Source organism: Cololabis saira, chromosome 15 (genome assembly GCF_033807715.1).
Source record: "Cololabis saira isolate AMF1-May2022 chromosome 15, fColSai1.1, whole genome shotgun sequence".
NCBI lineage: Eukaryota > Metazoa > Chordata > Actinopteri > Beloniformes > Belonidae > Cololabis > Cololabis saira.
The window spans coordinates 7350543-7371473 of NC_084601.1; the positions used below are offsets into that span (position 1 = coordinate 7350543).

Sequence of the window (20931 nt, forward strand, 5' to 3'; positions counted from 1 at the left end):
AACCATGATCAGCAATATTAAAATAATAAAAGGCTTGCAATATTTCAGTTGATTTGTAATGAATCCAGAATGTATGACATTTTTGTTTTTGTAATTGCATTACAGAAAATCACAATATTCTAATTTTCTGAGACAGTCCTGTATGTATGTGTGTGTATAACACACACATACAGTCTAATTCCACTCTGATGCATTAATGCCTGACCCATTTAGTCACATACTTTACACTCCACATACCATGCACCCACTGTATCACTTAACTTGCAGTCAATACATGTTGTTCTTAGCAGCTTCAGCTTTAGTCCTGCAAGCCTTTACTGTCTGAGTCTAGACACTAGATTTGCAGCAAGGTCATGCCATAGTTCAGAACTGTAAGAGCATTGAGAAGTCTATTAAAATCCACGAGATTTTAATCGGTTATGGAAGGAAAACTTCCTATCACGTGTCATTCTTTGTTGCAATGTTGTCTAACGAGCTACTGGGCACGATGGGGGTTGTCCAGGTTCACCTGCGGATTCTGCAGGTTGAGAAAATACAACGCAGCCGTGACAAGTGAAGTAATCATTCGTCTGGCTTGTGGGGATATGCCCTGCAAATCCTGTTACACCAGCCTGACACTTCAGGTGGCGTTTATAAGCCCTCAATAACTGTGTGCGTTGATACTGCTAGACACATTCACAGAAATATAGGAAAAGAAGGAGATAAACTGAAATAGAAGCACCTGTGGTTAGCAGCAGCAGGGCTAAAGCCTGAATTATGGTCCTGTGTTAAATCGACGCAGAGCATACGCCGTAGGGTTACGGCGTAGCCTACGGCGTAGGGAACGCGTCGCCGCGCACCGTACGTTGCGCGTCGACGCGTACCTTACGCCGTAGGCTCTGCGTCGGCTTCGCCTCCCACCGGCTGTCAGAGCAGGACGCATGTTTTCTGGGACTGACAGCTGAGTGAGGGGGAGGGAGCCAAGACAGCTGACACGCCGAACCCACACAACCGCAAGTCCCCCCACATTGATAAGTTAAAATGTCAAGTAATAAAATAATCATTGATGAGTTAAAGACTGATCAAAACTGATCCTCATACCTTTGCTTTGCCGGCCTCGAGCTTCTTCTGCCGCTCCTCGTCTTCCATCCCCGCAGTCTCTGTGGCTAAAACAAGACAGAAACGGGTTCATACGAAGTATCCTAGAGGAATCTCTCAAGCCTAAACTGCAGACATATCTGGTGTGGTTTAAAGATCGCTGTCACTAGCTCTCTCCTTGTTGGGTGTCCGTGTCCGCCGCCATGTTTTCCACGTAAACATGAGACCCAGGTGATGACGTCTGCTGGATGTGCTCGTAGCCACGCCCACTGCCCGTGTTGCTTTCAAAACTGTCGGAAATATCATCTAGTTTCGTTCGAACAGCGGGACCCTTCGTTTTTTAGTTTATATGCAGTTAATTTATGGAGTTACATAATCGTTTAAACACGGTTAATAAGGTGTGGACAACGTGTATTTTCATTTCAAAGTAAAGCAAAGTAAATATTATTAAACTAAAGCCGAATTTGTGAATGTACAAGTATTTTAGAAGTTTTAATAATTCATATCTCCTACTGTACTGTACCGGTAGTTTTTAAATGATGATGTTTCAAATGTTACATCTTCGCTGTGTAGTGTATGTACATTTCCTACATTTTTACATTATTAACTTTATTTAAATTAATGTAATTTGCTAATGTTACATTGACATTTACAGGAATTTTGCTCATCATATTTGCTCAGTTTCTGTAGCTGAAACCGAGCTGGAGGGGAAACTGAGTTTTCTTTTTTCTTTTTATTCTTCACTTTTCGAAGAAGCTTCACCCCATCTCTTACAACAGCAAGAGATGTGGCTGAGCTATTCCGAGTGTAGTCTAAGATTATTTCTCAGGGGGAAACATTTGAGCAGCCTTGGCTGGATGGGACACTAGGTAATCTGAAACACTTGCATCTGTTTCTGTTTCTATGAAAGTTGAAAGTGATGGCAGTCAATATTTTAATCATAGAGCCCTGGTGGAAGTTGCTTTTAGTCTACAATTTCTTTAACAAATATTAAATGTAGAGCTGAGTTAGTGTATATATATATATATATATATAATAGCTTTTACAGCTTGAGAGTATTGACTTGGCTCATTTGTATATGATTGATCAAATATCAAATTTCACATGCATGACAACATTTTTGCTCTTGATTTTATAAACAGAGCTAATAAAGTTTTAGAAGATTTCATTTTCCCTTGCAGTTCAATTAGCTTTCTAAAATAGACAGCCTTGTAAATAACAGCTCCAACAAAATATCCCCATTCTGTTGTTTCTCTGCTGATTTGAAACATACTGTACCTGCAGCAGCAGAAGAGGACGATCTGCGTCTGTGGCTGACAGGAGCTGAACAGCTTATAGTCTGGCAGATCTTCAATTCCACCCATCGTCTTTTGGACATTTTCATCAACGTGTTTTCACCTCTTCCTGAGCAACAGCACCTACAAGAAACTAACACTTGAGAGTTTCGTTGGGTTCTAAATTATTGATTCACCCAGGGGGTATAGAGTGTCTGCTGTCACCAACGCAGCTTTGCAGAGACAACAACAAATGGATCAGGATAGGAGTCTATGTAACAATGAAACCTAACCGCTTTTATATCCATGCATGGACTGATATAAGCTCAGGAGTAACTGTAGAGGAAGAAAGAAGAAAAGCGAAAGTAATAATTTGTAAAAGTAATTGGTTTTCCTTTTAAAAGCATAATTGGGAGGAGGGAGAATCACTCTGCACTCACTCACTTGAGTGCAGAAAACAATTGAGTTAAAAAACATCCATCCACTAAAATGTTAAATCAGACATGAGCTGACATAAAACAAAACACTGAAACCCTTCGGACACATACCTCAAGACTATTTTTCCTTCATTTAAATAATGATTTAGACATAACAGAAAGAAAAAAAAAATATTATATATATATATATATATATATATATATATATATATATATATATATATATATATATATATATATATATATATATTTATTAAGCAAGCAAGTTTGCACATCTGAAGACACTAATGATTTCCTGGTGCATTTCAAAACACTAGTATGTTACAGTCGTACGAATATTTCTCACATGTAAATTAAATTCTTATGCAACCAGTTAAATAAGAAAAAAAAGAATGTAATGTTTCACCATGAAAGCCCACTTTAACTGACAGAAACCATGAATACACACATTGGTGGGCCGATCATGAGCCGTGCTGTGAGTTGCAAGTTTTTAATGTTTCCTTTCTTTTCATAGGTCTCTTATTTTTATTCTTTTTGTTCTTCTATAAATAAATGAAATATTATACATCTTGTTAAAAGAACAAAGAAATTTGGACACAGTTGATCTAAATGCAAATAAACATTTATCGTGATGTATTGATGATGGAAAATTAATGAGGTTTTCTATACAATCAGTGTGGACAAATGAGGGACTAAAACAAGGTCAGTTCAGTCTCAGAGCAGCAGAGTGAACGCTCGTCTGCATAATGAAGCTATCACTGTGCTGTTTAAATTTAAAATATTCATAAGTGGTGGGACTCATCAGTAAAGAGAGAGGAGTGATCAAGGGGGTTCCAGCTGCGAGCTTTGTGAGCCTGTATCATATACAAGAAAAGCAGCTCTGGCTGAGGTCAAATTAACTTTTAATGCCTGAAATCAACACTACGCCGTTCTACAATGGTGTACTTTCAAAAATGAGCTGACTTATGATAAGTGCAAAATAGTAATGTGTTCATTATGTAGAATATAAAGCACTGTTTTCATGATTCCGTACATTTTTTGGAGGTTATAATAAACAAATGGTGAATGCAACTATATACATACATACACACATATATATATATATATATATATATATATATATATATATATATATATATATATATATATATATATATATATATATATATATATATATATATATATATATATATATATATATATATACATGTGTGTGTGTGTGTGTGTGTATGTGTGTGTGTGTGTGTGTGTGTGTGTGTGTGTGTGTATATGTTAAGATTCCAACCAAAATATGTCTTTTTTTAGACTAATTAGACTAATTTTGGCAAAATGATTATATAAAACAAAATTATAATTCATTAATTCATTGTATTTGTCAAATTTAGCTACATCACAGCAGGATGTATATAGTAGTTGTAAAGTTAAGTTAATAAATTACATTTGGCAGAAATAATAACAATAATTGTTTGCGATTTCTAGTTACAATTATTTACTCGCCATATGACTCTTGTCAAAACATAAACCTCTTCTGCCCCCTGCTGGTTGATGAAGAAAATTACTTCTCTCCCAAACGCTAGGCGGCTCTAATTTATTTTTCCCTACCTTTTCATGAAACAGTTCTCGCGAGATGTTCCGAGTTTAACCTCTCTGCTAGTAGTGTTTTTTAAACACGTTGGTCGGAAATATGAAACGTCCCAGTTTGGTATGAGTTCTTTTTCCTCCTTTTTTCCTTTATTGATATATCATACTGCTAGAAAAAACTAAACGGAATGGCTCGTATTTTTTATTCATTCAGTCTGGGGTGAAAAACGAAAGTAAGTGACAATCTACCGGCAGATCCGATGATGAGACTATTTTATTTTACAATCAAAAGATCCTCGTAAAAAGGAATATTTATTTTGATCAAACTGGTGGCCTCGCATCAGGTTTATTATTGCACTTCTGGAAGTTGTTTTTTCCTTTAAGTTTGAAGCAAATATTTGGTCAAAATTATAATAAAGTGTCGTATTGACACTTCATATAAATCACGTGATATGAATGTATAAAGTATAAAGTCCTTTATTTTCTGTAATGCAAAAATGTCATACATTCTGGATTCATTACAAATCAACTGAAATATTGCAAGCCTTTTATTATTTTAATATTGCTGATCATGGTTTACAGTTTAAGAAAACTCAAATATCCTATCTCAAAAAATTAGAATATTCTGGGAATCTTAATCTTTAACTGTAAGCCATAATCAGCAATATTAAAATAATAAAAGGCTTGCAATATTTCAGTTGATTTGTAATGAATCCAGAAATATATGACATTTTTGTAATTGCATTACAGAAAAAATCTAAATATTCTAATTTTCTGAGACAGTCCTGTAAATATATAAACCAACCTCCATTGTATACCTGCTCAAATAACGAGTTATTCTGTCTTCTTTGTTTCTTTGACTAGATTTGTTGCCTTCCTCAGTAGAAATGGCTGCAGTTTATCAAGTCAAGGCCCTCCACGGCTTCTGTCAGTTCCAGATATTTCGGAGTCTGAAGCTTGTTCCTGTCCAGCTGACATCAGTCTGCCTTCAGAGGAGGCTTTGCATTGACAATAATGGACCAAATAAGCCACCAGCAAACCCAGAGAACGAATCCTTGCTTGAAAACTTGAATGTAATGGGTGTAGATGTGCAGATGGCCCGCCGGCGTCAGCCTGGGGTGCTGCGTAAAGTCTTCACCAACGAGAAAGGCGTTGCTCGGTTCCTTCAGCAAAAAGGTGCTAACCATAAAGTAATCGCCGGCATAGTGTCCCGTTATCCCCGAGCCATCACCCGCTCCATCGATCACTTGGAACAGCGCTGGCACTTGTGGAGAAATGTGTTCAACACCGATGCAGAAATCGTGAGAATCCTGGATCGTTCACCTGAGTCTTTCTTCCGTTCCAGTGACAACGACAACTTGAAGAAGAACATAGATTTTCTAATCTCACTGGGACTTAACACCAAGGACCTTCATCGGTTGCTGACCACGGCACCACGGACCTTCTCCAACAGCGTAGAGCTCAACAAGCACATGGTCCAGCTTCTGGAAAATATCTGTTTGGAGCTCGGTGGAAGAAATCCAGAAGAGTTTGCAAAAACGGTTATATCTCGAAACGTCTATATTCTCATCAGAAGCACTAAAAGAGTCAGGTCAAACATCGACAACCTGAGAGAGTCTCTTAAGCTGAGCAATTCTGAACTGTTGGCCCTTCTTCAAGGCCCTGGGGCGGAAATTTTGGACCTGTCAAATGAGTATCTAAAAAAGAATTTTAACAGCCTTCAGCAGAAGATGGTTGAACTTGGCTGTCAGGAAGATGACATCAAGAAATTGATCATCAGTTATCCATTGGTTCTCTACATTGGACTAGAAACACTGAGCTCCAAAATAGATTGTCTTCTGGAAGGAGGAATAACAATGGAGCAGATCGTCAAGAAGCCCAAGGTGTTGGACTACAGCACGAAGAACATTACCGGGCGACTGGGGGAGCTGCACAAAGTGGGATATGACTTCGAAAAAAATGGTATCAACATCTTGGACACTAGTCGGAAGCGATTTGTTGCAAAAATGGAAAAGCTTAATGCCTCATCAGATGGATGAATGTAGCTGCTTCTCCTGTGGTGTTAGACAATAATAAATGTTATTTGTTTCTTCAGTTTAGAATATTAATGTTTGATCATCTAAGATTTTAAATTTAATAAATAAGAAATGCTGGAATTTTCTCTTTTGTAAAATTTCAGGTTAATCATAAGAGCTCCAGAGATTACTTTTCAATTCTATTGAGAACATTTTTTATTTTTTTCCCTGGGTGGAAAGATCTTGATCTTCAACACTGATTTCTATTCGTTTTCTGATACTTGATTGAATCGATTGACTGAATTAACTTGTTTCAGATTAGATATTAAGTATTTATTGACAAGAACATGATTTTTACTTGAACAAAAGATCATCCTTTCGTTAAAACGCACATGCAATTTCGTAAAATATTTGTCCAGTTTTTCTCATTTACAAGATTGTTTTGGGGTGTCATGTAGAAGGAAAAAAGAAAATGTGCCTGACAGGCATAGAAATAATGATGTACTAGTTTTGATATGTGTAACTACTGATTCTGATTTGATGCATTTTAAGCGAAATGGATTATAAGTTTAGGTGTTTTTGTAAAAACAAGTTAAATTTAGCCATAATCTGTACAGACTTCATATTCAGCATGTGTTAGCGCAGCCAGTACACAAGTAAACCTTTATAATAATGTCTTTAGGTCTTTGTTGTGTATGACACAGTCAGAATGATTTAACTTTAAGTAACTTTTAAGATTTGCTACTGTACATGAAGTCAATAGTCGTGTTCCCAGTGACAGTTTCTTGCAAAAGAAACTGAATTTCCTATAAAGGTAGCACTGTCGGTGCTTCCATTGGTGTTTCTCTGTATAAGCGTAACTCATAAACTCATACTCGTATAGAAAATATCTACTTTCAAGAAGATGGACAAAAACATCTTTGGGTCATTCCAGATTTGGAGGATATTTAGGCTTCAAAATTTTTGAAAAATAAACCTCTTTCTTATTTCTGTTATGGATTCATCAATAATAGGTAATAAACCTTTTCAAGCATCAAAGGCCTATTTTTTATTTTATGTTATATTTGTTATTTGCCATATTTGGTGCAACCCTGTTACCAACATTCAGGTACCTGAAAAAAGGTGATTAATTTTTTTTAAACTATAAGTCCTTTAACTTTAAGTATAGAAAGTAACATTATAACTGACAAACCATTTGATTTGGTTAAAAATGAAATTAACTAACTGGAAATCCATCTTTCCCAACTTTTCAATATTGGCATGTTACTTATTTCAGTATTTCCTTTCAAATATTTCCTCTAATAAATAATTAATATGATTACTTAAACTTTTTAAAGGACAATAAACCTATTGTCCTTGTAAGCTGAGGAATTCATTTATGATTATTTTTCATTAACATTATATGGTAACAGGGTTGAAACTAGAGTAACAGGGTAGCTACATTATTTTTGATTATAGATCATGACGTAAACGTGTAAATTAGATGCTCAAGACCAGAGAAATGTTATTAGACTTCTGATTAGCATTAATATTTACTGTCTGAACTATTTATCCAATGCAGTGCCAATTTCTGCTGCCTATACTTCAGGATTTTGCTGGTGATGATTATATATATATATATATATATATATATATATATATATATATATATATATATATACCGGTATATATTATTACTCCTGCAATGATGGGTTGTCTGGCTCTCTTTAGTAGAATTGTTGTACTTGGTACTAGTTCTAGTTCCTGCTGCATCGTTATGGAGGTAGATTTGTGTCTTAATTATTCAATCAAAAAAAAGATTGCTTCAATCAAAAAATATATTTTCAATTAAAAAAAAATTCACTTCAATCAAAGAAAATTATTTCAATCAAAGAAAAAGTGTTTGAATGTAAACAAATATTTAAGACAAAAAAAATGCATTTGAACACTGTTTTTCTTTGATTGGAAATGTTTTCTTTGATAGAAGTGAAGTTTTTTTTTGTTTGATGCAACTTTTTTGATTGAAGTAGTGTTTTTTTGTGTTTGGGCCATATTATGGGTAGGACATTTGTGACTTTATCATTTAATCAAAAAAGAAGTTGCTTCAAAAAGAAAAAAATATATTCAATGAAAAAAAATCACTTCAATAAAAAAAAGTTTTTAATCAAAGAAAAAAAGTGTTTGAATGCAAAAAAATATTTGAGACCCAAAAAATTGCATGTGAATTTGAAACCCCTGGATTTGCGCAAATCCAGGGTAGTGTAAGGTCGTCAAGATACGGAACCATTTATCAATAGGTTTATGACGGAATCCATTAACCGCTGCACAATGTTTCCTGCACGTTTGCTGTTGGAGTAGCAAACTAGCTCTGATTACAATCATTGTATTATTTTTTTATTACTTTTCATAAACGTTAACTTAGTCATAGACACGCGTTACACAAGTGACCAAGCCAGGGCCTTCGGTGCTTTTACGTTATTAGTTTAGTGTTTTTGTTTTGCTTTTAGCAGGGCTAGCCATGTTTCAGTAGCTGTTTAACTTCAGTTTACGGAAAGAAAACGTGTAAGTAAGTTGCCTCGTATCAACGTTTGACCTTACAGTACATAGTTGTGCTTTTGAAGCTGAATAGGCTGCAGAATGAGTAGAGTTTAGCTGCACAGAAACGGTGAGACTTTCAGTGTCTGAGCAAACGACACTTTCATGTTTTTTCATTCAGTTTCAGGAAATAGTTCCATTATATACAACAAACATTAGTAGGAAGTCTTGATGCCAAATTCTATAGAACTGAAAGTCTAGTCTAAATATCATGATGGAATGCACTTAAAGTATTAACAATAAGAGTTAAAAACCTGGCACTTTTAGGCTGATATACTTTTACATACAGGACTGTCTCAGAAAATTTGAATATTGTGATAAAGCCTTTTATTATTTTAATACTGCTGATTATGGCTTACAGATTAAGATTCCTAGAATATTCTATTTTTTTTAGATAGGATATTTGAGTTTTCTTAAACTGTAAGCCATGATCATTAATATTAAAATAATAAAAGGCTTGCAATATTTCAGTTGATTTGTAATGAATCCAATGAATTTTTGTTTTTGTAATTGCATTACAGAAAATCACAATATTCTAATTTTCTGAGACAGTCCTGTATTATATCATTGATTGAATGTTGAATCTGAATACCTTTGTCTGAAGTGGTCAAGATAAAGCTCTGAAGTGAACTTCAAAATAGGACTTTACCCAGGAGCTTTTTTGCTCCTTCCTCAATTTATTTATTTATTTTCATGAATTAACTGCTTTGGGTGGAAAGGTTTTTTCCCCCAAGCTGTTGCTCTGATGAACTCTCACAATTAATAGAGTTTCAGAGAAACCAATCACCTTGCAATAACAATAATAGCATTAATTATAATAACTATCACATTCTGTAACAATGCACCTTCCGGCAACAATCATGTCTGCCTCATTCTGCTGCACCTGTCACTTAAAAAAAATAAAAATAAATTGTACATATGTTATTTTATTTAGAGCCGTCATTTTTCTACCTCATACTGCTGCACCTTCCAGTTCTCTAATTGTATATATACACAATACATATATACACAATAAGTGCCTACATTTGTTTATTTACTTTACTGTTTGCTACTTTTAAATCTGGGTACAGCGAGCAAAACAACCGGAGTCAAATTCCCTGTTGGACAATGTTCAAACTTGGCCAATAAAAATGATTCTGATTCTGAAAAGCTGCACTTGTAAACAATTGTTAATAACGTCACGTGCTGTATTGCACTTTTTCATATGTTTTGCATGTGGGAGAAAAAAAACTAAACAGAATTTGTCAGGAAATTTTGGGAAAAATTGTCACATTAGTACTGGAAAGTCTAAAAAAAAATTCCCTCTAAGATACAGTAAAGTCGGAGGTGCTTTTGAAAGAAAAGACCAGAGTACTGTACAAGTGTCCTATATTTGGCAATAAGTTTAATCTTTTGATAATGTGAGATTGATTCCAGTCTTGCTCTTAACCTGTAACTTTGTTGAAAATGTATGTTTATCATACATGTTTCAGGTAAAGGATTTGAGAAAAGATTGTGAAGGTGTGATGGAAGCGGTGGTGGAGGAAACAACGGTGGTGGAAACAACCGAGAAAGGGACGGATGTGGCCGTAAAGGGAGAAGCTTCCCTCAAACCAGAGTAAGTCATTTACGTTACCCTGCACACTGGTGGATGTTAGTTCAGTAACTGCAGTTAACATTGATCACCATTACTAGCCTGGTTCACCAGTCTTCATTAAGCACTTGGATTACAACAAGGTTCCTGCAGTGGAATTGGGGAGACTTTGGGAAAGGGCCTTTTAAGAGACACAAATTCTTGGAAAAGGTTGAATTGCATAGTGTTTATGGTTGTCCTTTTCTGTTTGACACACAGAATTTATCTCACACATTATCTTGCTGCACTTGTGCAAAATTTATTTTCCAACAGGTTTGCACGAAGATGCCATAACAATGTTGGTCTAATTGGTTGATGTGTGTTTTGTACTTATTGACCATGATAGAATCAGGGATTGTAAGAGACATAGTCTAGAAAATGTGGGTGGAAATTCAAACCCATTATTGAAGAAGAAAGACTTGTTCCTGTTGGACGTAACAGTTGTCTTTTATGGAAAGAAAATGATCAAGAATACCATTTCCCTGAATGAATCCAGTTTATACTTTCCTAGAGGCCAAACAGGAAAACTTCCACCTCTGGTAAATATTATTAAAATAACTCTTGTATTTCCAGATTCTTTACCACCAAAGAGAAATTTCACAAGTATATAGACTCAGAGTGGCAGGGCTCCAAAAGAGACCAAGTCGATGAGACTACTGGGACATCTGTTGAGGAACATCAACCAAAAAAAATCAAACTTGACACTGAAGATGGGAAATCAGACAGTAAACAACTTCGTGGGCAGAATAAGTCAAGGCCACACAAAAAGCCGGCCAGTTATGATGACCAACGCCTGTGTCTCTCAGTCGTGAAGGTATGAAACTTAAACCATCCTTACAAAAAAAACAACTACATACAATACGATTAATATATTATTATCATGACTTTCTCATCCATGTAGGACAAGGAATGCAGCTTTGGAGACAAGTGCCGCTTTTCCCATGATGTTGCGGAGTACATGGCCTCTAAGCTTCCTGACATCGGGGAACGCTGTTACATCTACGACACATTTGGAAAGTGTGGATATGGTCTGACCTGCCGCTTTGCCAAGGCTCACACTACGCCCGACTTCAAAACCATGGAGAAGGCAGATCTGGTCGACGCCTGCAAAGGCAGGACTGTGGTGAAGAACAACTTGGACAGGGACCTTCAGAACAGTCTGAGGAAGCGTTCGGTAGCCTTCAAAAAGTCAGAAGAGTATCTGAAAACACTTTCGAAAAACAAAGACAAAAAAGAGCAGCACGGAAATGGTAGGTGCAGTGAAAGTGTTCCCTTAACTTTAATTTATACGTTAGTCTTAGAGCTTGTATATAGAAAGAGGTCCTAAAGGTTCATGGGTGGATTCCCTGCATACGAAGCCGTGTCTTGGCTTAAGCTGAATCTCAAAATGTGTTGTGTGAATAAATATTTACTCAAAATTTAATACAATGTGACGTCAGCCGTGTATTATCTGTTAGCTTCATACGTTTGACTTTTCAGACACCAGGGATATATTTGGATTATATTATCTATGTGAATATAAGCTTTGAGCCAAATTACATTTGGTGATTATCATTCAGTTCTGTGGTTGATTCAGGTGACGCTTGTACAGATGAAGTATCTGCACATCCAAAAGGGGAAAAGCAGGATATTTCTACTGAATCCCAGGTACGAGTCTTTACTCAGTCCTTCCACTAGTCACGTCAGTAATATATATATTTTTGTTTTAGGATATTATATGCAAGTATTTTTTTTAAATGTTTGCACTGTGACGGTTTGCAGGGAAATCCAGATAAACAGCCTGTCGTGAAGACTATGGGCCCTTTAACTGATGAAGATGTCATCAAGTTACGCTCTTGTGAAAAGAAGCAGGTATATCTTTATCATTTTCAGCTCTTCCCTCCCAAACCCCTTGACTTTCATGGCAATAAATCTGTTTTTAATCATTTTTTTGATTAAATAAATGTACAAATCAGCTCCAAGCGTGTCAGACTCACTAATAATATATTAGAATTGTGCAGGATTAACATTCATTTCTTTACATTTAAGGTCGACTTCCGAGACAAGCTCTACCTCGCTCCCTTGACGACTGTAAGTACCAAAATAAGGAAATATGTACAGGACTGTCTCAAAAAATTAGAAATATTGTGATTTTCTGTAATGCAATTACAAAAACAAAAATGTCATACATTCTGGATTCATTACAAATCAACGGAAATATTGCAAGCCTTTTTATTATTTTAATATTGCTGATCATGGCTTACAGCTTAAGAAAACTCAAATATCCTATCTCAAAAAATTTGAATATTGTGGGAATCTTAATCTTAAGATGTAAGCCATAATCAGCAATATTAAAATAATAAAAGGCTTGCAATATTTCAGTTGATTTGTAATGAATCCAGAATGTAGGACATTTTTGTTTTTTTTAATTGCATTACAGAAAATAAAGAACTTTATCGCAATATTCTAATTTTCTGAGACAGTCCTGTATATTTGAAATGTGTAGAAGTTGAACGTTAACTTTAAAAAATGTGGTTCAGACCTGACATGGCGTTTTGTTTCGTCAGTGTGGAAACCTGCCTTTTCGACGCGTCTGTAAGCGCTTTGGTGCAGACATCACCTGTGGGGAGATGGCCATGTGCACCAACCTGCTGCAGGGCCAGCAGTCGGAGTGGGCGCTCCTAAAGAGACACGAGAGTGAAGATATTTTTGGTGTCCAGGTGATCCGATCTTAGATATTTCACTCTTTTTTTTTTTTTTTTTTTTTCCTCAACACATCAAGTAGACTTTTACAGCGTCTGTTTCTGTAAGAAGTTTTTGTGTAAGAATGAAGCTGGTCCCGGTTTTGACGTCTGAATGTTGTGTTCAGGTTGAGGGATGTTTCCCCGATACGATGACGCGGTGTGCAGAGCTCATCAATCGCTACACTGAAGTTGATTTTGTGGACATCAATTCTGGATGTCCCATCGATCTTGTTTACAGGAAGGTAAATGTTAAACTGTTGTAGATTTTGTTGAAACTTTATACACACAAGCTGCAGTGTGAAATATTTCCAAATCCTTATTAATACAGGACTGTCTCAGAAAATTAGAATATTGTGATCAAGTTCTTTATTTTCTGTAATGCAATTTAAAAAAAAAAAAAAAAAAAAAAAAAAGTCATACATTCTGAATTCATTACAAATCAACTGAAATATTGCAAGCCTTTTATTATTTTAATATTGATGATTATGGTTTACATTTTAAGATTCCCAGAATATTCAAATTTTTTGAGATAGGATATTTGAGTTTTCTTAAGCTGTAAGCCATGATCAGCAATATTAAAATAATAAAAGGCTTAATCACAATATTGTAATTTTCTGAGACAGTCCTGTAACATTTGGTTCATATTAATGCTCAGTTAGTTAGTTATAAACTACCATATTAAATATCAGCACAATAAGTTGCTTTCTTCCTGGTGATATAGAGCACACATTAGGATTAAAAAAAAAAAACATACATGTTGTCTTTTAGCCTATAATGAAAGTTTCAAGCTTTTTTTTTTTAAGTAGTCCTTGAGAGTGTGTTTATTAGTAGAAGTGAACTAAAGGGACAGAAGTTGGTAATTTGTATTTGATAGTACAGTATGATGAGTCAGGATGACAGGAACTAAGAAACGTGAATATAAAACTCTTCGACAAATGATTTTTGTTTGTTTCTCATTATCAGGGTGGAGGTTGTGGTTTAATGGGGCGAACCAGAAAATTTGAACAGATCGTAAAAGGAATGAATTACGTGAGTATGACTTACCTGCATTAAATTCCATGTGTGTGAGGGTTGCGTCAATGTTTTAATCATTTATAACCAGTTTTGTGTTAATGAGGAAATGCAACAAGTGGTGATTCAAAGCGAATGTTAACAGTGAGAACAGTTTAGCTCTGATATTGATGGATTGTGTGTACATTAATGTTGAAACAGGTCAAAAGTGGGTGTTTTCCTGCAGGTCCTTGATGTTCCTTTAACGGTGAAGATCCGCACCGGCGTTCAAGAGAAGTCTAACTTGGCACACAAGCTCATACCAGAGATGAAAACCTGGGATGTCTCTATGATCACTGTAAGTAGTAGCATGCAAGGGGAGATGGGTATTAAATTACTGTTTTTGTTGAAAATCTTATTTTGGAAAAACATTATAAGAGAAATCACACTTAGTCTGGGTTTGAAAGCTGAAAGGTGAAATAGCCACATTCTGTGGGGATGTAACCCTTTCTTACAGTTAATCTCTATAATGTCCAGTCATAAGATGCTTTTACAAGCTCCTGTTTCAGTCATGTTTAGTTTTTTTGGTTTTTTTTGTCCTACTTTATGGTGTCATTTTTATTGCCATAAAAATGAATCAGTTTCAATAATGGTACTGATTTTTGTTTCCTTCCAGTTGCACGGCAGGTCCAGGGAGCAGCGCTACACCAAGTCGGCTGACTGGGACTATATTGACACGTGCGCCAAGCTGGCTAGTCCTGTCCCACTTTTTGGTATGTGTATTTGTTGCCATATTAACTTTGTGTAACGTAGATAAGTTAAATACCACAATATACAGGACTGTCTTAGAAAATTAGAATATTGTGATAAAGTTCTTTATTTTCTGTAATGCAATTTAAAAAAAAAAAAAAAAAAAAAAAAAAGTCATACATTCTGGATTCATTATAAATCAACTGAAATATTGCAAGCCTTTTATTATTTTAATATTGCTGATTATGGTTTACAGTTTAAGATTAAGATTCCCAGAATATTCAAATTTTTTGAGATAGGATATTTGAGTTTTCTTAAGCTGTAAGCCATTATCAGCAATATTAAAATAATAAAAGGCTTGCAATATTTCAGTTGATTTGTAATGAATCCAGAACGTATGACATTTTTGCATTACAGGAAAATAAAGGACTTTATCACAATATTCAAATTTTCTGAGACAGTCCTGTACAACGAACTCCGTGGATTCAGTGTAACGGACTGTAAAACCATTCAAATGTTGTTGGACAATGATTTACTGCGAAAGACGTAAACTTAGATGACTTTTTGTTTTGTTTTTAGGTAATGGAGACATTCTTTCTTATGAGGATGCGATGAAAGCGAGAGAGACTAGTGTTTCTGGCATCATGATTGCAAGGTTTGATTTATTTACACACTGTAAAGAAGAAACAATGGAAACATTTTACAAGTACAGCTGTAGCCAGGGATAAAAGATTGTGACACATACATTTGGAGCTCACACACAGTCAAATGTGTTACCAGTACAGTGTAAAACAAAAACAAAACCCTCCTTCTTATAGCGTCCATAATACATTTTAAATTTATGTTATTTATTTTTTTCATACATGTCAGGAAAGTAAATCCAAACAGAAACCTCATCAGAAAAACACTGAATTTTCTGCCGTTTGAGCTTCAGTTTTTGGGGTCTGCTCTGATGTCTCCAGGGGTGCTCTCATCAAGCCCTGGATCTTCACTGAGATAAAGGAAAGCAGACACTGGGACATCTCGTCCAGTGAGCGACTGGACATGCTCAAAGATTTCACTAACTTTGGCTTGGAGCACTGGGGCTCCGACACTCGGGGCGTGGAGAAAACCCGCAACTTCTTGCTGGAGTGGCTCTCCTTCATGTGCAGGTGGGCGACATCACGGTCCTCCAAATGTTACAACCTTTCTGTTGGGAGTACTGTAAGTAATATTCACAGCTCAGTAGCTTGAGTGAAATACGAGAATGTGCGTGGCATCAGATGAGCTTAGACTGCATGTCAAAATATTTGACTGCCTCGCATGCATCTCAGGTTCCACTCCCACCATGTGAGTCTTCGTAACAGGGGGGATTTTTTATTTATTTAAACCTTTTACAAAAGTCTGGTGATCCAACAAACACGATCCGGCTTTCAAACTAAATAGAAATTGAGCATTGCTCTTTTTCCCGACTTGTCTCTCTCTCTAGATATATTCCCGTGGGCCTGTTGGAGCGAGTGCCCCAGAAGATCAACGAGAGACCTCCCTACTACATGGGCCGGACCTACTTAGAGTCGCTGATGGCCAGTCAAAATGTTGCAGACTGGGTCAGGATAAGGTGAGCACAAAACTGGCTCTAGGAAATGTATCTGCAGCTAGTAGGCCGTCAGGTCAACCACGTAAATGTCTTTAGAAAGAGGATCTCGCTCCCACCTCTGGTGTGTACATTCTTTTCACTTTAAAAAAAATAACTATTTATGTTAAGCATAGGATAAAAAGTTGAACTCGGATTTCTAGGAAGTATTTTCACAATCGTTATTTTAATAGCGGGACTCTTTCCAGCGGCGCCTGTGTCGAGGAGCGCTGCGGCTGCGTCACGTGGTCGCGCTGGACCAATAACAGCGGCCACTGACGTAAACAAACCTGACGTAATCCCATGTGGATACACCTTGTCTTCCCAAATATGTAGAAAAATACAATATAATGAGCTGAAAAGTGCACAAAAATGACTAAAAACAGTGTTATATGATGCCACAATGAAGATGAATTATAAACTAAAGTGAAATAATAAAAAGTGCCCATAATGTGATTTCGTTTTTATCATTCTCCTTAGACATCTCTATGCAACACTATTCCATTAATGTCACGACCATGATAAGTAATATACCTAACCTCAAGTTAATATAAAACCATTATGTATAATACATGTAAAATATATTTATTTGGGGCTATTTCAGCATATCTTGATTGAAATTAAATTAATAACAATCATGGCCCTGTCAGTTAAATGGATTTGATCTACTTACTTAACTACACCTACAGGACTATCTCAGAAAATTAGAATATTGTGATAAAGTTCTTTATTTTCTGTAATGCAATTTTAAAAAAAAAATTAAAAAAAAAATAATGTCATACATTCTGGATTAATTACAAATCAACTGAAATATTGCAAGCCTTTTATTATTTTAATATTGCATATCATGGCTTACAGTTTAAGAAAACTCAAATATCCTATCTCAAAAAATTTGAATATTCTGGGAATCTTAATCTTAAACCGCGCTCCTTTACACAGGCGCCGCTGGAAAGAGTCCCGCTATTAAAATAACGATTGTGAAAATACTTCCTAGAAATCCGAGTTCAACTTTTTATCCTATGCTTAACATAAATAGTTTTTTTTTTTTTAAAGTGAAAAGAATGTACACCCCAGAGGTGGGAGTGAGATGAAACGAAAAGGTGGGTGACCTGATGGCCTGTAGAGGCTAAATGAAAGCATTTCTATTTTATTTCTAATATAACATGTGTGGTATCATCTTTTCAGTGAAATGGTGCTTGGACCCGTACCGAAGAATTTCAACTTTTTACCCAAACATAAAGCAAATTCCTACAAGTGATCTCTTTTTTTCCTTTTGAGTGACTGCTAAACACACAGCATTCTATACTTTATTTTATTTGCTATAGAGGACACAATTAAGGAAAGATTTTTTTGTTATAAATGATAACTATTAAAAGTAAAGTAAGTTTAATTTGTCTTACGAATACATGAGTGTTTGTGAACTTGTGATATGCATTAAAGTCTTATCACAGAAAGATGTTGTCTTGTGCATTTCTATTATTGTAAAAGGATTGGATTTATCACTTATGTTCTTTTGAACCAGAATTTTTTTTGTATCAGTACCAGAAATAAATGGTGTAGATACATTTTGTATTACAGAATATCCATTTAAATTCCTATTTACCATATTTTATTTTAATCATATGTGTCGCTTATTGACAAGCATAAGATTAAAAATTATACAACCACCAAAATTAGCTAGTAAGAGCAGATACAGCAGTACTAACTCTTTAAAGAAACACAAGTGTGGCTTAAGACTTGATCAAGTGATGGTAATTAAAACCATGTAGAAATCTATGCTCTAATAAGGAATGGATGTGTTTTTTAAAGCAATCTGGCTTTTAGCTGGTAATAATTAACTCGAAGGTATAACTTGTATTTAGGCTACATAATAACATTTCTTGCTCGGTTAGTTGCATTTAGTTATGCATTTAATCACAAATGCAAAACCAGCTAGCAGGCAAGAGACACACACACACACACACACACACACACACACACACACACACACACACACACACACCACCTCTCTGTTGGTAAAGTCCTGATGAGCACCCCCCCCACTGTTTTGTTTGCAATAAATGTACACCTTTTGCCAAATATAATTGCAAAATAAAACACAAGTGTTGTGCAATTCAAAATGTTAACTGTAGCTACAGTTATTAGTCTGCACATTAGACTATTAGTGACATTAAATATATAACACAATAAACCAGAGTATATCAGCAGGTGTTTACTTAAAGGAGCTGTATGTAAGAGCAATAATAAAACTAATCATAAAATGACCCCGATATGTCAACAGACATTTAAAAATCATGTTCATTTCAAATACTTATGTCACTGACAACATCACTCAAGCCAGGATATTCCAGTTTAAAAAGAGGAGTTGCAGCCCACAACTGATGTTGTTGTCATTTTTTGTTTTGGGCTGAAGCTCCACCCTCCACCTATCTCCCAATCACCAAGTCACTATTGTTTCTGAAGCTCCACCCTCCACCTATCTCCCAATCACCAAGTCAGGATTGTTTCGGCATCCGGGTTGCCAGCTCGGCTCTAATTATCGCAGCCATGGCAGCCTACGTTCCTGCTGCATTCTGCAGCCTACCTGGCAACCTCTGGTCGGGGGGAGGAGGGGGAGAGTACACGCCGCTCAACAATATTTTGAAAGTGACTGCAGTACCAGTTTTGGACATTTCTTACAGACAGCTCCTTTAAGTCTGGCAGTTTTCTGTGTCTTTTACTGCGACAGTAGAACACAACTCTGAAATGTTGGCCTTTAGTTTTGGTGTGTCACCACAAGATTTAAAGTGGCCTAGGAAACATGTCTGGAGGTGCCAAAGCAACCAGGCAGCAGGCAGGAACATATCCAGACTTTTTTGACAGGGGTGGCACCAGTGGGGCACTGACTTATACAGGGGGCATGAAGTGTGCGCACACACAGATGCATGCGCACATGCACAAGCAAACACACACATTTTCAAGGAAAAATAAACCTACTAATCACAACACAGAACACACAGGAGTGGAAACATACAAATGTGATTGAAAATGTTCATACTTTAAAGGAGCTTGAGGCTCCTTTTAAGAAATGAGACTCTCTAGCGCCACCCTTCACCACGACGGCCGTTGGGGGTACTGCAGCCAACAGTGAAGCCGGCACGGGAGAACGGGGAGAACGTGCATGCAGCGTCATGTGACGTCACATCCGCAGCCCAGCGCGGGAAATTCGGGACCGAATTGCAGCACATTTTGCAGCACACAGCCTGTTCAAGGCAAAGGAGAGATACACTAGAGGGCTCATTCTTTTAGGTTTGGAACGCTTCATCTGACATTATTACTAGAAAACTTAAAATGTAGCCTATATGGATTTTTTTCATAAATCCTGCCTCAAGCTCCTTTAATCTTGGAAAAAAACAACCTTCCAAAACAGTCACAGTATAAAGTGTCAAAAAAGTTTCAAGTTTAATCCTCTTTGGACAAAATATTGACTTAACAAAATGTGCAAAATTTAACATGTGCAACAATGGTTGGAGGCAGTAATGGGGATGAGGGGGGATGGCATCCCTCCTGAAATAAAAAAGGTCAGAATCATCCCCCCTGTAAAACTGCCATCCCCCCTTTCCATCCCTTATGTCATTTCATCAATGAATGTGGTTTTACTGCTATTTCAACATTTAGAGTCATCACCAGAAAAATAACTTATTTGTCCATTTTCATCTGTTTCAAGTACATTTTCACTTGAAATAAGTAGAAAAATCTGCCAGTGGGACAAGATTTATCTTCTTATTACAAGCAAAAAAATCTTGTTCCACTGGCAGATTTTTTCTACTTATTTTAAGTGAAAATCTACTTGAAACAGGTGAAAATTGTTGTTTTTTCCAGTGATGAGTCTTGTTTTAAGTGTAATGAGATTTTTACTAAAATGAGACATTTTAACTAGAAATAAGACAAATATTCTTGTTAAGATTTTGAGTTTTTGCAGTGATCCATTTTACTTATCCTGTGAAGGACAGAGTCATATTGATAAGTTCAGAAAACAGTTTTTATTGTTGTGTTTTGATGTATTTGATGTAAGCCCAGTGGATATTTAAAGCTTACAGAAGGCTGCATTTAACTGCTGCTATGTCATTCCTGCAGTATTTCTGCAGGTGTTTTGGTCAGTGCTATTATTTGTAATATATTATATTATTTGTAATCAGCACAAATTATCTGTCCCCATATGATAAAATCCACCATCCCCCCTGATTTTTTTTTACAACTCGAGTACTGGTTGGAGGTACTGACAATGTAAAATATTTTCTGTCATC

The 20931-nt window shown here is 36.1% G+C and overlaps 3 protein-coding genes across 5 annotated transcripts in view; 2 read left to right on the forward strand and 1 right to left on the reverse strand.

Moving 5' to 3' along the window:
* Positions 1–1282, reverse strand: part of akap9 (A kinase (PRKA) anchor protein 9) — an 89294-nt gene extending 88012 nt beyond the window's left edge. Inside the window, exon 1 of the mRNA XM_061742361.1 lies at positions 1081–1282. Within this exon, the coding sequence (XP_061598345.1) occupies positions 1081–1128 (48 nt within the window). The 5' untranslated portion in view covers positions 1129–1282. The remainder of the gene's footprint in view (positions 1–1080) is intronic.
* A 3169-nt stretch (positions 1283–4451) lies between these two features.
* Positions 4452–6881, forward strand: LOC133461449 (transcription termination factor 1, mitochondrial). The gene is made up of 2 exons (XM_061742367.1): positions 4452–4490; positions 5234–6881. The coding sequence occupies exon 2, from the start codon at positions 5257–5259 to the stop codon at positions 6406–6408; it is 1152 nt and encodes a 383-aa protein (XP_061598351.1). The 5' UTR covers positions 4452–4490; positions 5234–5256; the 3' UTR covers positions 6409–6881.
* A 1814-nt stretch (positions 6882–8695) lies between these two features.
* dus3l (dihydrouridine synthase 3-like (S. cerevisiae)) lies at positions 8696–18073 on the forward strand. 3 transcript variants are annotated; one of them, XM_061741802.1, is made up of 16 exons: positions 8696–8929; positions 10431–10555; positions 11144–11384; positions 11472–11820; positions 12147–12217; positions 12332–12421; positions 12599–12640; positions 13117–13269; positions 13419–13535; positions 14257–14322; positions 14531–14641; positions 14960–15056; positions 15613–15688; positions 15996–16184; positions 16502–16630; positions 17831–18073. In XM_061741802.1, exons 2-16 carry the CDS (start codon positions 10464–10466, stop codon positions 17901–17903), a joined length of 1896 nt encoding a protein of 631 aa, XP_061597786.1. In that variant the 5' UTR covers positions 8696–8929; positions 10431–10463; the 3' UTR covers positions 17904–18073. The 3 variants fall into 3 exon arrangements, with proteins under 3 accessions (XP_061597786.1, XP_061597785.1, XP_061597787.1); XM_061741801.1 differs by having other exon boundaries at positions 8696–8925; XM_061741803.1 differs by having other exon boundaries at positions 8912–9028.
* Positions 18074–20931: the final 2858 nt, after the last annotated feature.

Coding starts and splice junctions, on each gene's coding strand:
- dus3l (XM_061741802.1), top strand. CDS start 10,464: ATGGAAGCGGTGGTGGAGGAAACAACGGTGGTGGAAACAACCGAGAAA. Junction 10,556..11,143: donor GAAGCTTCCCTCAAACCAGA/GTAAGTCATTTA, acceptor TTGTATTTCCAG/ATTCTTTACCACCAAAGAGA. Junction 13,536..14,256: donor TCGATCTTGTTTACAGGAAG/GTAAATGTTAAA, acceptor TCTCATTATCAG/GGTGGAGGTTGTGGTTTAAT.
- LOC133461449 (XM_061742367.1), top strand. CDS start 5,257: ATGGCTGCAGTTTATCAAGTCAAGGCCCTCCACGGCTTCTGTCAGTTC.